This window comes from Pelobates fuscus, chromosome 5 (assembly GCF_036172605.1).
Source record: "Pelobates fuscus isolate aPelFus1 chromosome 5, aPelFus1.pri, whole genome shotgun sequence".
Classification (NCBI taxonomy): Eukaryota; Metazoa; Chordata; class Amphibia; order Anura; family Pelobatidae; genus Pelobates; species Pelobates fuscus.
The window spans coordinates 114,791,448-114,807,738 of NC_086321.1; the positions used below are offsets into that span (position 1 = coordinate 114,791,448).

The 16,291-nt window shown below is 41.9% G+C and overlaps 1 protein-coding gene across 1 annotated transcript in view; it reads left to right on the plus strand.

Moving 5' to 3' along the window:
- CHSY3 (chondroitin sulfate synthase 3) overlaps positions 1–16,291 on the plus strand; it is a 349,778-nt gene that overhangs the window by 17,868 nt on the left and 315,619 nt on the right. Inside the window, exon 2 of the mRNA XM_063456953.1 lies at positions 15,129–15,412. Within this exon, the coding sequence (XP_063313023.1) occupies positions 15,129–15,412 (284 nt within the window). The remainder of the gene's footprint in view (positions 1–15,128; positions 15,413–16,291) is intronic.

The following is a 16,291-nucleotide window of genomic DNA, read 5'->3' on the forward strand; positions in this document are numbered from 1 at the left end:
GCGTGTGAGGAAGCTGTGTGTGAGGATGCTGTGAGTGTCAGGGGTGCAGTGTGTGGGTGCTGTCAGTGTCAGGGGTGCAGTGTGTGTGGGTGCTTGCAGTGTGTGTGGGTGCTTGCAGTGTGTGTATGTGTGAGGGTGCTGTGAGTGTCGGATGCAGTGTGTGTGTGCTGTCAGTGTCGGGGGTGCAGTGTGTGTGTGGGTGCTGAGAGTGTCAGGGGTGCAGTGTGTGTGTGTGGGTGCTGTCAGTGTCAGGGGTGCAGTGTGTGTGAGTGAGGGTGCTGTGAGTGTCAGGGGTGCTGTGAGTGTCAGGGGTGCAGTGTGTGTGAGTGAGGGTGCTGTGAGTGTCAGGGGTGCAGTGTGAGTGAGGGTGCTGTGAGTGTCAGGGGTGCAGTGTGTGTGTGTGTGTGTGTGGATGCTGTGATTGTCAGGGGTGCAGTGTGTGTGAGTGAGGGTGCTGTGAGTGTCAGGTGTGTGAGGGTGCTGTGAGTGTCAGGGGCGCAGTGAGTGTCAGGGGTGCAGTGTGTGTGAGTGAGGGTGCTGTGAGTGTCAGGGGTGCAGTGTGCGTGTGCTGTCAGTGTCAGGGGTGCAGTGTGTGTGTGTGAGGGTGATGTGAGTGTCAGGGGTGCAGTGTGTGTGTGAGGGTGCAGTGTGTGTGAGGGTGCTGTGAGTGTCAGGGGTGCAGTGTGTGTGTGAGTGAGGGTGCTGTGAGTGTCAGGGGTGCAGTGTGTGAGTGAGGGTGCTGTGAGTGTCAGGGGTGCAGTGTGTTTGAGTGAGGGTGCTGTGAGTGTCAGGGGTGCAGTGTGTGTGAGTGAGGATGCTGTGAGTGTCAGGGGTGCAGTGTGAGTGAGGGTGCTGTGAGTGTCAGGGGTGCAGTGTGTGTGAGGGTGCTGTGAGTGTCAGGGGTGCAGTGTGTGTGTGCTGTCAGTGTCAGGGGTGTGTGTGTGTGTGAGGGTGCTGTGAGTGTCAGGGGTACAGTGTGTGTGAGAGGGTGCTGTGAGTGTCAGGGGTGCAGTGTGTGTGTGAGAGGGTGCAGTGTGTGTGTGAGGGTGCTGCGAGTGTCAGGGGTGCAGTGTGTGTGTGTGAGGGTGCTGTGAGTTTCAGGGGTGCAGTGTGTGTGTGAGTGAGGATGCTGTGAGTGTCAGGGTGCAGTGTGTGTGAGTGAGGGTGCTGTGAGTGTCAGAGGTGCAGTGTGAGTGAGTGAGGGTGCTGTGAGTGTCAGGGGTGCAGTGTGAGTGAGAGTGCTTTGAGTGTCAGGGGTGCAGTGTGTGTGAGTAAGGGTGCTGTGAGTGTCAAGTGTGCAGGGTGTGTGTGAGCAAGTGAGGCTAATGTGACTTGGGTGATTATTTTCCCCCTCCTTGTTTACCTTATGCCTGGGAGGGGGGATCCTGCTGCTGCCGCCATCCATCCCTGGTGGTCCTAGTGGTGAGTGAACTCTAGCCTGTGGGGCTGGAGTTAACTCCCCTGACCGGAAGCGTTGCCGGGTTCCGCCGGGTTCCTCTCCTGGCTGTCTCCCTCACTCTCTCCCCGCCGGCAGCCGGAATATACTGCGTGTGGGCTGGTGAGGGAGAACTTTGATCTCCCCACCGGCCCACCATGGATTACTGCACGGCCGGCGTTCAGATAGCGCTGGCCCTGCAGGGGCTGGCAGGGGAGATCCTGTGATCTCCCTGCCGGCCTCAGCCCCTGGCCACCGTGGCCCAGTCCGGGCCTGGCCATAAGTAAAAAGCTGATAACTGAACTGCATGTTTTAGAAACCACTGGCCTGAACAAAACTGAAGCTTTGAAATCTTCTTGTCAGCCGCTCTCTCCCTCTAAACTGGCTGTTGGAAGATATATGGGTAAATAAAATAAAGTGCTAGTTACATGTTTGTAGGCTAGTGATTAAACATATTGGAGCATTTAGACACTGCAGACCAGAGTTAGAGACTACTGATTGACCAGGTAAATTTTTGGAGCTTAAAGAGAAACTATAGTGCCAAGAAAACAAATTCCTGGCACTATTCTGTCAATTGCCCCCCCAATAATGCATAAGGCGTTCATAATCCCTTCTGTCACTTACCTGGGTCCAGTGCCGATGTCCATCTGCGCTAGCTTAGGACCACCTTCGCTCCTCTGCCACTGATGTTACCCGGCAGCATGAGGACATCCAGCATCATTTAGATGACCAATAGTCACCTAAAAACCCAGAAGTCCCTCTAGTGGCTGTCTAGTAGACAGCCGCTAGAGGAGGAGTTAACCCTATCAAGTAATTATTGAAGTTTATTAAAAACTGCAATAATTACATACTCAGGGTTAAGGGTGATAGGACACTGCACCCAGACCACTTCAATTAGCTTAGAGGTCTGGATGCCTATAGTGTCCCTTTAAGACTGGTAGTATCATGTTTCAGGATATAATAATTTTTATTTGTTGGATTGAATTGTGAGTTTTACTTACAAGGATAATTTTACATTAAAACTATAGTGGTTTTTGCCTCCTCCTCACACCTACACCTTAAATTATCACACAATACCATAAAACTCTATCTTTACCGGGGTACAATACCACGTCCTCACAACCTGCACTAATCACGCACCTTTCTTAACCTCCTACCCTGACACTCCACTATTACTACTCAAGGGAGCTAGATTGATTTTCCTCTCTAGTCGTTTCTCTCACACCTCACCCCTCTGCCAGTCCTTACATTGGCTTCCTGTATGCTATAGGAGTCAATTCAAGGTACTAACTCACACCTATAAAGCACTGAACAACTCTAGCCCCTCTTATATCTCCTCACAGATCCATAGGTATGTCCCTTCTCGGTCTCTCCGTTCTGCCCGTGACCACCTCCTGTCCGTTGTCCGCACTCGTACGGCCAACTCGCGCTTGCAGGACTTCTCGCGGGCGGCTCCCTTCCTATGGAATAGCCTGCCTACCGCCATCAGACTCTCCCCTAGTCTTGCATCTTTTAAGAAGTGCCTTAAAACCCATCTCTTTAGGAAAGCTTATGGCCTCCAAGACTAACCCTTACCTCACATACCTGTCTCTTGCCCTCTCCTAAAGGGCAGCCCACCTTATTTGATTGTAAATTCCTGTCCTAATGTGTTTTACACCCCACCTCCTATAGAATGTAAGCTCGTTTGAGCAGGGTCCTCTTCAACCTATTGTTCCTGTAAGTTTATTTGTAATTGTCCTATTTATAGTTAAATCCCCCTCTCATAATATTGTAAAGCGCTACGGAATCTGTTGGCGCTGTATAAATAGCAAAAATAAATAAATAAAAATAAAGGGCACCCACTCACTACAGCTAAATTCATTTCTCACAACAGAACCCTACCATGAAGGTTGGGCTACAACCCGGCTTCCTTCTCTGGTCACTCATTCACTATAGGCGTAGCATCATCAGCTTCAAGATCTAACACCCCAGTCCACATCATCGAAAGACTGGGACGCTGGAAGTCCTCAATTTATTTACTTATATACCTCGACCAGTGAGGGAGCCCTGACAAGCCTTCAGTAAAACTTGCAATAAAGTGTGTTTACTTTGAATCATTTTTTTGCCCTCTTTTTATTACAGGCCTACACGTACGTTGGTTTCGGCACACCTCAACCAACTTTGCATCTCCTTCTACATTCCAGTACTTATTAGAAATTCCGAGCACAAGTTAAAAGGCCATTTGGCCTGAATTTGTGGGAGGAGTGATGACCCTTATTTAAACTCCTACCCCCCCTACTGACCTTTGCTGTTCAAGCTGTGTGTCCCCACCTACCTACACCCATCTATACATACATTTCACCTTTGTGGGCCCTCTTTATTACAGGCCTACTCGTACGTTGGTTTCGGCACACCTCAACCAACTTTGCATCTTCTTCTACATTCCATTACGTATTAGAAATTCCGAGCACAAATATATATATATATATATATATATATATATATATACAGCAACAAATAATTGCCCAGTGGGTTTGGCATATCTGGCTAAAGAAAATGTTCTAAGAATGGACTAAATTTCTCATGGGTCTTGTAGGCAAGCAGTTTTAATGTCATAAAACCTCTATATGTTGTAGCTGGTTTCTATGTATTTATATGGCACCATGGAAAATGCACAGCTCCTTATAGGATTGGGGATCTGATATTTCATGATATGCAGAGCTTCTTATAGAACTCAGCTGTACATAAATAATTCTAATATATAATTACATACCAACAGATTCATAACGTGTGAGTTTTCAGGCAGCATATTCAACTTTATTCTTTAGAAAACACAAAATATCTAAATTTGTAGATGTATAAAAATTGAAAGATTGTTTCTAGGTACTGAATATTTTAATGTTAGGATATCCTCTAGTGTACATACATATAAATGAGTGAAATAAGGACATTGGCTTCAATATTCTAATACAGAGTTTCTTCAATTCTATAAAACAAAGATGCATACTTTTATATACATGCATATATAATTCATGTATATGAACACATTCTGCATACAGACTGGTAAAGCACTAAATAGTGAGTTCCCTGGTGTTAACGGAAAAAAGCATCATTAGATGCACTCGTGCTGTAACAAATAGTGTCAGGGCATTAGTTCCATGCACAAAGTGCTACAGTAGTGGAGCCAGTCAGGCAGGCTGTAAATACACGCAAGCATATATGCCCCTTCTCTGGGTGGCATCACCGCCTCTCCAGGCAGAACTGTCCATTTTTAGACAGCACCTGTGATGCAAGTAGCTTCACTAACATGCCCTCATAGACTCACCTCAGGTCCAAATTTCATACACCCTATTGTTGGGAGGTTTGCCATAGAAGGAGTATTTATTATCTTACATTACATAGTTACATAGGCAGATCAGAGATGTGTCCATCAAGTTCTGCGTTTCTTCCATCTTTTTTGCTGTTGATCCAAAAAAAGGTAAAACAAAAATCCAGTTTGCAGCTTTTTCCGATTTTGCAACAAACTAGGAAAAAAATCCTCATCGACATCAGAATGGCAGTCAGATTTCTCCTTGGATCAATAAGCTGTTACATCCAGTTGCTGTTTAAACAGATGTACAAATTCCAGTGCAGCAGTAGATCGGAAATAGTGAAATGCTTTTCCTCATTCCCCATCTCTTGCTCCCTGGACAACATAGCAGATTATAGTGCAAATTTGATTAATGCACAGACTTCATATGAGATGCAAAAGTAATAAATGAACTAGCATTTGTGCCTGAGATAAAGGTGAAAATGAATGTTTTCATATACATCTTTAGGGCCAACGCAAGTGTAAGGCCTAAAAGATGGCCTTAGGATGACATTTATTTATTTATTTATACAATATTTTACCAGGAAGGATACATTGAGATTTCATTGTTGCATTGTAACAATAGGATACAAAATTAAAAAAATGTACAGTATATATATATACATATATACATTTAACACATAACAGGTGATAAATATAGTCGACCATGACATGACCTGGGGGTGTAATAACTCCACCGTGCTTTTGAAAGCTTCTAGAAAGAAAGACTAGGCACCAGCCTACCCACCCTGCAGGTGCCTACTCTACCTCAATGTACGGAGTAGGATGAGTGCAACCATAGGTGTAGGATCCAGGGAGGATGCATCTCCACCAGGAAATAATGTGGGACGGACAAATGTGGGTAAATCTCCCTCAAGTAATTACGCATGCAGGTGGCAGAGAGATAAACCCTACACTGTCTGCATCTTTGCCTTTAATATAACTTTGGAACTTTGAAAAACTCAGCACAGAGCTGGGTCTTTAGAAGTTAACATAGCATTCTTGAGAACAGCGAGATCCTGGTGCTTTTCCCCCTTTCCTGCTGAGACTGGGAGGTGTTAAGCCTCAAGTAAAAAGGTACAAATTGACCTGATATCTATAATACAAGGGGGGCTGCAGGCTTATACAGTCATGGGTAAAAGAAAGTACACCCTCTTTGAAGGCTATGGTTTTAAATATTAGGACATAATAACAATCATCTGTTCCTTAGCTGGTCTAAAAATTAGGTAAATACAAACTCAGATGAACAACACATGACATATTACACCGTGTCATGATTTATTTCACAAAAATAAAGCCAAAATAAAGATGCCATATGTGAAAAACTAAGTACACCATTACTGCTTCGATAGGAATTAAGAGGCTAAGTAGCAGACATTTGCTACTAATCAAATGCGGTTGGTTGATTAATTGATCATCAGCAACTGTGACCACCTCTATAAAAGCTGATGTTTTAGCAGTTTGCTGGTCTGGGCCAATCAGATGTGTGTTAACACAATGTGAAGGAAGAAAGACATCAGCAATGATCTTAGAGAAGCAGGTGATGCAGCCCATCAAATTGGGAAGTTTTAAAAGATTATTTTAACAGCATTTAAATTCCATCGTTCTACAATGAGAAAAATTATTCAAACGTGGCAAACATTCAAGACATTTCCCACCCTATATTTCTGTGAGCTTGAGTATTACCCATAAGTGATGCTGCCATGATTAGCCAGGAATAGAGAAAATGTATGACAAACTTACCGTAATTTTCTTTTCCTGGCTATTTCTCATGGCAGCATCAAGGTTCCTGCCCATTCTTTTATTTTTCTGCTTTATAATTGGACTGTGGTGTAAGGGGAGGATGGACTCTTTATACCTATCAGTCTAATTAATCTAATTAATTCATGTCCTATGACTGCTAAGAAGGGAGGAGCTACCCATAACTGATGCTGCCATGAGAAATAGCCAGGAATAGAAAATTAGGGTTTGTCATACATTTTCTCTATTCCGATACATTAAAAGTAAAATCCATCATGGAAAAACCATTTGATGACAATCTGCTTCTGCAGCATCCTGCTTAAAAGAGCAGGAGAGGGCACTTCACAAATTCTGTGCCTACAGGTGCCGGTGGCTGTGCCCATTCACATATGTCCTTAGTGCTGGTCATTACGTCAGACGTTTGTGATTTATAATATGCAAGATGTATATTCGCAGTCAGCCTGGTCCAGCAGTCATTCATATAAATTGCAGTTAGCAGATAATATGCTCCCTGAGCTGTCGTCAAGTCAGAGCTGTACATGCCTGGTAGTGGGAGACAGGGTAAAATTACGACCATAGGTTACATTCAAATTAAAGACATGTTAATATGTAAGATCACGTTAGGCTAGCTGGCAACAGCATCTCTGCAACCCAGACAGCAGTATACCATGCATTAAGCAGGGAGACAGAAGTGGTAGCAGGCTTCTTTATGGTAGCCCACCCAGGACCGGTGAGGGGTGGCATAATCTAGTTAACCAAAGCGTGAGTTGGTGAGAGTTCTTGCAGTGAGACGTATAGAGAACAGGTACTATGAGTCCACAGAACAGTCCCTTTTGGCCCATGCCGGTTCCTGTCTTGTAGGTCTTTAGTATCAGCCCGCCGATGTGCGTGTGGTGTGTGTCCGTCGCTGGGCTTCAGTGGCTTGCCCCATAGCAGGCTACGGTGGAGGTATCTCTCTAGGCCTAGGCTGGTCTGGAGGCCTGTGTTGGCGTGCCGTAGGCTCGGTCGCCACTGAGGTCTGGAGGTACAGCGCCCCGGGTCCACTGGCGGTCGCTGTGGGCGGGTGTCGCAACGCCATGTTCCCTGTGGTGGCTGCTCTGCGGTCGAGGGCCGCTGGTCTTTGGCCTGAGGCCTGTGTGGGTGCTCTTGCCTTTTGCCATTGGGCCCATCATCAGGTCCATGGGCCCAGGGTTCCGCCGGGTCATTATAATGGTCGGTCGGTTGTTCGGCTGAAGTTAAGTTATTTTCAGCATATTCAGTGCTGAAACAGCAGGAGCTTCCCAGGCTTCTCCCTGGGTGTATGGCAGGCTGTGGGGGGGGGGATCCCTCCCTGTGAGCGCCCGGCTCAGAAGAAGAGTGAGCGGGCCTCTAAACGGTGGCATACACAGGTGTGGCAGTTGGTGGGTGTCATATGCCAGGGGTATCTCCGGGTGTGAGGGACACCGTGTAGCACTACCCCGTGTGCAGGGATTCAGAAAGGCTGTTGGTAGGCCTGTGCTCGAGGTAGCCTGTGGTACTCACATGGTCTCCGCCATCTTGTGTGCGGGTCGCGGGCTACCCGGTATCGGTGTCTCCGAGAGTAGTGGAGTCTGGCTTGGTTTGGACCGGGATCACCCCCCCCGGTCCGGTGGGGGGGAAGCAGGACCAGGTCCGCCGGCTCTTCACGCGTGTCGGGCTCCGTCGGGCGGGATAGTGTTGCGGCCGGCCGTCCGCTTCACTCACCGCCAGTATAGGTCTCGCCTGGGGCAGCGGGCCCCATCCTCCGAGGGACTAAAACTGCGGGAACAAGCCTCTCCCCGGCTCGGCAGCCCGGTTACATCGAGGGTCGCAGGTAATTGCCGGGATTTCCCCTCAAAAGTGCGATTTGTTGGCTATTTGTGGGCTATTTGTGGCCCTGTGTGCAGGAGCTGAGCTGTCCTGCGACCGCTCAGCTCGGCGGCCCGGCCCCGCCCCCTAAGTGAGCATTTTATTGTTTGATCCCACTTGTCATATCACGTGAAGCAACCAATATATATTTACACCATTTAAATCCTAATAAAATGTTCAGTCCATTTGTTCTTCTGCACTATTTTTAAAGAGAGAAATTGTGCCAGTTACATATTGTGCATTCCATCATAAACTAATTGTGACTTTCATGAGTGAATTATTTATGATTCAATTAAAATATGTGCGGTCATGAATATGGATCGAATTTTTCCAATTAAATTAATTATTTGTTTAAAAAAATGCATTTGTGTTCCTTAATGTGCCAGTCAGTTGACACCATATATCTGTATTTAATGATTTCCATTTATTTTGGACTTTGCAGGCTTGTAATAAAAAGACCCTCAACTGAGATTTCTTTGAAAAGAAAAAAAAAGTTGTGTTTTTTAGCAAAGGAAATCAAAATGTACTGACACTCCATGAAGGCTCAATAAAGCCATATCCTTAGTTTTGTAGCTTCAATGCACGTGTGCCAATGCCATCATAACTGAATAAACTCTTATGCTATAATAATTTCACTATAGAGCTTTATGGGCACAGCAGTGACTTCTGGGAGTTGTAGTTCAGCGGTCTAATTTGTACAAATGAAAAGCTAAAATGCAACTCCCACAAAGCCTTGCTGTGCTGCCTCTCAGGGTAGTGCAAGCATTTATAAGGACAGAGGAAAGCAAGAAAGAGTACTTTGACATGTTTACATACTGCTGCACTTAGAAGATACTTTAGAAGTGAAGTGCAGATGTATTTAGGGTGCTTGGACTGTCCCTTTAATCAAGAAGAATATTTTCCGCATTATAGATAATGGAATCATTTTTGGATGGCTGATTAGGGATTTTTAACCACATGAGTTATTATTCACTATTTGGTCCAGTGGGAGAGATGTTTTTAGCTAATTAAGACCAAGGGTAAAATGTTGTAAATAATTAACTTAATTTTGAGCAGAATCATTAAAGTATGATATAGATAAACAACTCTACCACTCATAACCCTGGCTTATTTGTAATATGTTAATTTATATAAGAGTTTTGTATAGCACTTTCATTCTGCTGTATCACAGCATTGTCTCTTCTGTATTTTCTTTGTGTACATCTCAACATATTCACAATGCATTGAACAACTAAATGATTAATTTGTTCTTCATCAAAATTGATTAAACATATTTGAGATGAGATAATTAATATTCATCGCTATGTTATTGCTTTAATTGCCTTTCAACAAATCAAATAGTCCAAAACAAGAATCTTATGTGAAATAATAGAAAATTAAGTTCTTGCCCTACATTCTGAATCTTACACTTCTGGAGAAGTCATACATATGAGTGGGATAATGATGATCTAACAAATACTTGGGGTTTAAATGTTGATTCTGCCAGACTAAAATATTGATAAAGCTTTCAGCAATGCCAAATTGTCAGCTTGGCAGTACCAAAAGAGTCAACTTTGATTCAACCACAATGAAAGAGTTGCAATTCTGGACACCTAAACCCTTGTATACCCTAGTATTTATAGCCTGTCACTGGACCGCATGAAACACCATACCTGTATATGCCCACTATTTGATCAAAAAATGAAGAAGTAACATTTTTGATTTCTTGAGGTCAAATGAGGAGATGGGTTTAGGGTAATGGGGGGTCAGACCAAGTAATCCTCTGGATTTTGTCAAACTGCATCATTGGGCCGTCATTAGCCAGCTTGGAACAAGAGTTCAAGAATTCTGTACATGTTTCTATGCATAGAGTTGCATTCATCAGGTAAGTGTGGTCAATAAATGAATGAGGGCATCTGTATCTGGCTTCTGTGACTCTGCAGAAGCCGAATGTACGTCTAGAGGAGTGTAGAGGACTGGCCAAGGAGTATCTTTCAGTGCCTAGCAGAGACCTTGGGGAGAGGGCAAACCTTTTCATTACCAGGAAACAGAGCCAGCATACTCCTACTATCATACCCACTACAGCAGGCTGCATTTGTTATGATTCTTGAAGTAACTCTTTAACTTAAGCTTGGTCTGGTAAGCTTGTAAGTTGTCTACATGTAGTGTCCTGGAATATTTCTTTAACTTGGTCTGTAGCAGGACTAGACAACCTTCGGCACTCCAGATGTTGTGGACTACATCTCCCATAATGCTATTACAGACATAATTCTGGCAAAGCATCAGGGAGATGGAGTCTGCAATAACTGCTGTGCCAAGGGCTGCCTAACCCTGGTGTATAGGGACTATTTGAAACCGGAACCTTCATTATATGTGGATTTTATTCTTTATTTAAACTTTTTAAGATCTAGGTATACTTTAATATTATGGCCTTCTATAAATAAAAATGTATTTTATATAGTAGGATTAGTCTCAGATCCAAGGAAAGATACGCATTCAAAAATCATCTATTTATTGCCAAAATGCGTAGTGCAAGATAAAGAAGTTTAATGAATTATATTAATTAACTTTTGAAATCTGTGCCAAATTTCTGTTGGGAAATTGAACCTCAGCCTGGAAATCTTTTGACCGTTTTCTGCAAAATTTACAATTTGAAGGATGCATTAAAGTAGAACCCCATTCATTGCTGTAATGTTCACAATGAAGATTAAATTATTGTTCTTACTAACTCAAAGTTCATCTTTGATGTTTAACCCCTTAAGGACACATGACGTGTGTGACATGTCAAGATTCCCTTTTATTCCAGAAGTTTGGTCCTTAATGGGGTTAAAAAGGTTTCTTAATGTTTTTTCTCTTTTTTTTTTTTTACAATAATTATTATGCTGCTCTGCCTACATTCAGGAAAACACAGTCAGTTAGTTCTGATAGCCTCATGAAAGAAGCACATTGAGTAATAATAATTAAAAAAAACACTTTGGGCACTTAACGGAACATCAGAACAGCATCACATCCTGGATATGGTTGTTCATTTATTTTTTGCATGGCACCACATGCAACTGTAAAACAACATTTGCACCAATGCACGATCCACTTGTCCCACACTTCCAGGATGAAGATACAGATAATGATAGAAGTGGTAGGTGCACATGTTGATGTGCAATGGTTTATAGGAAATAATATTAGCCCAGATGCTTCCTATGTGTACTTAGACACATAAGTAGTGATGTCCCGAACAGTTATGCGATGTTCGGTCCGCCCCCTATTCGTCATGGAGGTGGGAGGTTCTGGGAGGGAGGGTCTGCTGCTGATTGGCTGGAATGTGTCTGCTGACTGTGAGGTACAGGGTCAAAGTTTACTCAATGATGACGAATAGGGGGCGGACCGACCATCGCATATGTTCACCCGCCGCGTTCGCCACGAACAAGCTATGCTCGCCACGAACAAGCTATGTTCGCCGGTGAACAGTTCCCGGCGAACTGTTCGGGACATCACTACACGTAAGCCATTTCTTCCAAAAGAAAAAGAAAATGAAGAAACCATTATTAATATTTACATGACTGCTTCTTATTCATTTATTTCTTATTCTATTCCAAAATGAAGTCTGGTGTAAGAGTATACATAGCGTTCCCCCATAGAAAGCTATTAAAGCACCAGGGCTGGATGAGAAAACTATTGATTGGTTTCTTGAAAGATGCTCTGGATAGTCTACAGTTGAGGGTCATTCAGAGACAAGTATATTTGTATTGAATTCATATTTGAAACACCGTTTTATTTTCATAAAGGGTGCTGTTAATACTCCAAAGGGTCATCATTATTATTAATTTGTATAAAATGATTCATGTCCGTCATTAGTATATAAAGCATGATCAAGGATTAAATATCAAGAAATAAACACTTATCACTGATTTTAATGTCAAATCTGGAAATCTGTGCAGCTGTGGGATTATCTGTCTTTCTACCTTGTCTGTATACAGTGAAGTTAACACGTACGTCTCCCAATGGCAACAGGAAGACAGCTGGCTGTAGAGTGGTAACATGCTTGAATTAAGTCACTTTTAAAAATGCATGTTACAATTCTAAACCTTCTCCTCTACTGAGATATCTGACAGGTTGAATAGGTATCGCATTGCCTTCTGCTACTAATATATGTGAAATTGGTCACTTTTCTGACAGGCGACCCACAAATCCCTCATTGATGCCACAAAGAATTAAGGTTGGATTAAGGAAAATATATAAAATACTGGGACGTCTAACGTGTGACAATTTGAAACTAATGGGCTATTTTTAACTTTCTCATGAAAAATATATACAAATGCAGTCATTTCTCCCTTCAAATATTGTGTTCTCTTTATATGTGTAGTTATGGATACTAACACAATCAGTTTGCAGTTCGATGATTTGCCTTGCCTACCATTAAAAGGGGCTAACCCACACATGTTTTTTTTCCAAGAGATCCATTGGCAGATTCTGAATGACACAACTTACCATTAAAACTGTGAACTAGCCCCAGGCTTCAAAAAATGTAAAATATAATTCAAAGAGAAATATGCATTAGAGGATCAGACACGATATGCTTAAAACATCACAGGAAATGATGTTGAAAATTCTCTTTTAAAAGTTGTTAAGTTGCTAAGAAGGCTCCAAAGAGTTCTTTCCAGTTTACCTCTCTGGTCACATATACGTCAAGTAATCTGTACAAAGGGTAATGATTGGCAGTATTCTAAAACTGGAGCAATTATCATAGAAACCTGTAAAAGGTCCCTAGTAATTGTCTCACTTTGAGTACACGGTACACTTGACTCTAAGTATATTTAAATGACATTAATTTCCATGGTTGTAGAACAGATACAGAGGCATTAAAATATGTGCACTGGTTATTAAGGCACCCTGACCTTATTAACAACATGTAGGTGTGCCACATATTGTAAATATTACATGTATGGTGTATGATGTAAACTTCTAAATGATATGTAAAATGATGTCGTTATTTTGTATTTTTATAATATTGTAGGATGTTGTATCGAGCACTAAAATAGAGGAAAGTTACAAACAAGGCGATACAGGCTAGACAATTGCAAGAAAGATAGCATTATGCAGTTGTAGACAGCTATGATGGAAACTTTCTTGGCTTGTATCCAAGAAACATAGGTAACCAGTGTACGTATCCTCGTATTCTACCCCTACCTTCACACAAAAAAAGAAGCTTACTTAAATAAAAAAAAACATAAAATATGCAAAACAATGCATGTGCCAATTATTATTTTTCTTCTTAATCTCAGAAGGAGCACATTGCTCCTTTTTAAAGGACCACTCTAGGCACCCAGACCACTTCAGCTTAATGAAGTGGTCTGGGTGTCAGGTCCAGCTAGGGTTAACTAATTGTTTTATAAACATAGCAGTTTCAGAGAAACTGCTATGTTTATCAATTAGTTAAGCCTTCCCCCTAATCCTCTAGTGGCTGTCTCACTGACAGCCGCTAGAGGCGCTTGCGTGATTCTCACTGTGAAAATCACAGTGAGAGCACGCAAGCGTCCATAGGAAAGCATTATGAATGCTTTCCTATGTGACCGGCTGAATGCGCGCGCAGCTCTTGCCGCGCGTGCGCATTCAGCCGACGGGGAGGAACGGAGGCGGAGAGGAGGAGGAGAGCTCCCCGCCCAGCGCTGGAAAAAGGTAAGTTTTTACCCCTTTCCCCTTTCCAGAGCCGGGCGGGAGTGGGTCCCTGAGGGTGGGGGCACCCTCAGGGCACTCTAGTGCCAGGAAAACGAGAATGCTTTCCTGGCACTAGAGTGGTCCTTTAACTGTGACTGCATTGTGTCTCCATTTTGTTTATAGAGGGTCGATGGCATTTGTTTTCATTTATCCCATTCCACAGACAATGGCAGAGGCAGTGAAAGAAGAGCTAAATAAAAACCCACACTCCACGTGGGGTGTGGGATTTGGGGAAACTGAAGAAATTAGATAGCACAAGAAACTTGAATAAGTTGTGCAATCCTATGGGCAGACACTGTACAAGAACTTGTATGCACAGGATAAAGCATACATCTCCACATAGTGAGGTGGGTTAATAGTTGCAGAGATTTGTGAAAGTTGTTATTGAATAGGCTCAACGCTTCCACTCCCACACTGAAAACAGTGTGTGTGACGGAATTGGTTGAGAGATTTCAGCTAAATCTTGGTCTGATGGGAGCTCATACCAAAAGGAGCAAATCATAGTAATTTGACTATTTACTTTTTTATTATTTTTATTTTATAGTTCTGCATGTTTTAACGCATTATGTATGGAGTCAGTTTAAAACGGGTGTCAACCCAAGCATAGATTGCCATTTTAAGAAGAAAGAAAGTTTCTATATATCATATATATCATAGTAAATAAGGTAGATACTTCCACTTTCCAAAGGTTAATATACAAGTAAAACAATAGCAAATGTACAAGTGTATTAACTAATCATGGTGTTTTTCAAAAATAGACTTAAGAAAATAAAAACTAAATTGCAAATTTCCAAACTTTACAATACAAAATTTATAGTGATGCATTACACTTGATGCTGCATACAGTACATAAAGAGTTATTTATGATCGTATATTCATAAGCAAGTTCTGAGAGTGCCTTTGATAGTGTTTTTATTGTTAAAAAAAAGGGTTTTATGTGATGTATACACCTTTGTTTTTCCAATATATTGAGAGTTTTGCCAGAAAGTGTGATATGTGAGAAAACATAAAATGTATCAAGATAAGAAAATGTGTGCTATTATAATTACACTTTATTCTCATCAACAGGGGACAAACTGGAGGCATTTTTGAGGTCACTGAACAGCAGCAAACCCCTTTACCTAGGGCAAACTGGTTTGGGGAATATTGAAGAACTTGGGAAATTGGGACTGGAACCTGGAGAGAACTTCTGCATGGGAGGTCCGGGGATGATCTTTAGCAGAGAAGTGTTGAAAAGAATGGTTCCGCACATTGGTAAATGCCTTCATGAGATGTATACAACTCATGAGGATGTCGAAGTGGGCAGATGTGTTCGGCGTTTTGGTGGAACTCAGTGCGTCTGGTCATACGAGGTAAGCACCAGTGATGTAATAGCTAAACTCATTGACTTTTCTAGAGATCTAAAGAACCATTATACTACAATATCTACATATTACTAATAATATGAATAAGAATAATTATTTATAATATTTTGATGTTTTATTATATTTTGATGATCTGTTGATTTTACTATTCTTAATATTATGTGAATTCTTCGATATACAAATATTTATGTAAACTCTTCACTGAAGTATTGATATTGGGGACTTCTGGATACTGAAAGAAGGGTTTACAAGTACTTCTAGGCAGGTTTGTAGAATCATAAGCTCATAAAATGAGGTTTGGTTCTTTGAATTAATCAAACAGCATACCATTTGCTTCAATGTTTTGTTTTGCCTTGTATAATACATTTTGAAAAATTGGGAAGTTGACAATTTTTTTATAAGATTTATTTTTGGTGACTGTAGCCTTAACTCTACTTAATATCATGTTTGTGTTCATTTATCTGAGCCTTGCCTGTCTGTTAAATATCACATTTGCAAATATTTTGTGGGTTTCAACATGTCGATTGATACTTGCAACCTTACTTTATGGTCACCTGAATACAACACCATCAAATATATTACAGGTCTACTATTTTTTTTTAAAAGCAAAACAGTTTGTATTTTATTAGGGAAACTATACCAGGTTGAACTATTACTATCCTAGATGTAGTAAGAGAGTTATTTTTCCAGAAGAACAGGTAATTTCTCATAGGATTCCTATTTGTTTTGTTTCTATAAATATGCAGATGCCAATCATCATGGTTCAGTAGAAATTATTAAAGCTGCAAACTGGATACAAATCCATCTGTTCATATTCTGGTGTCTCCTTTCTCCTGCTTTCACCCATTACGTGATCATTTTATTTCT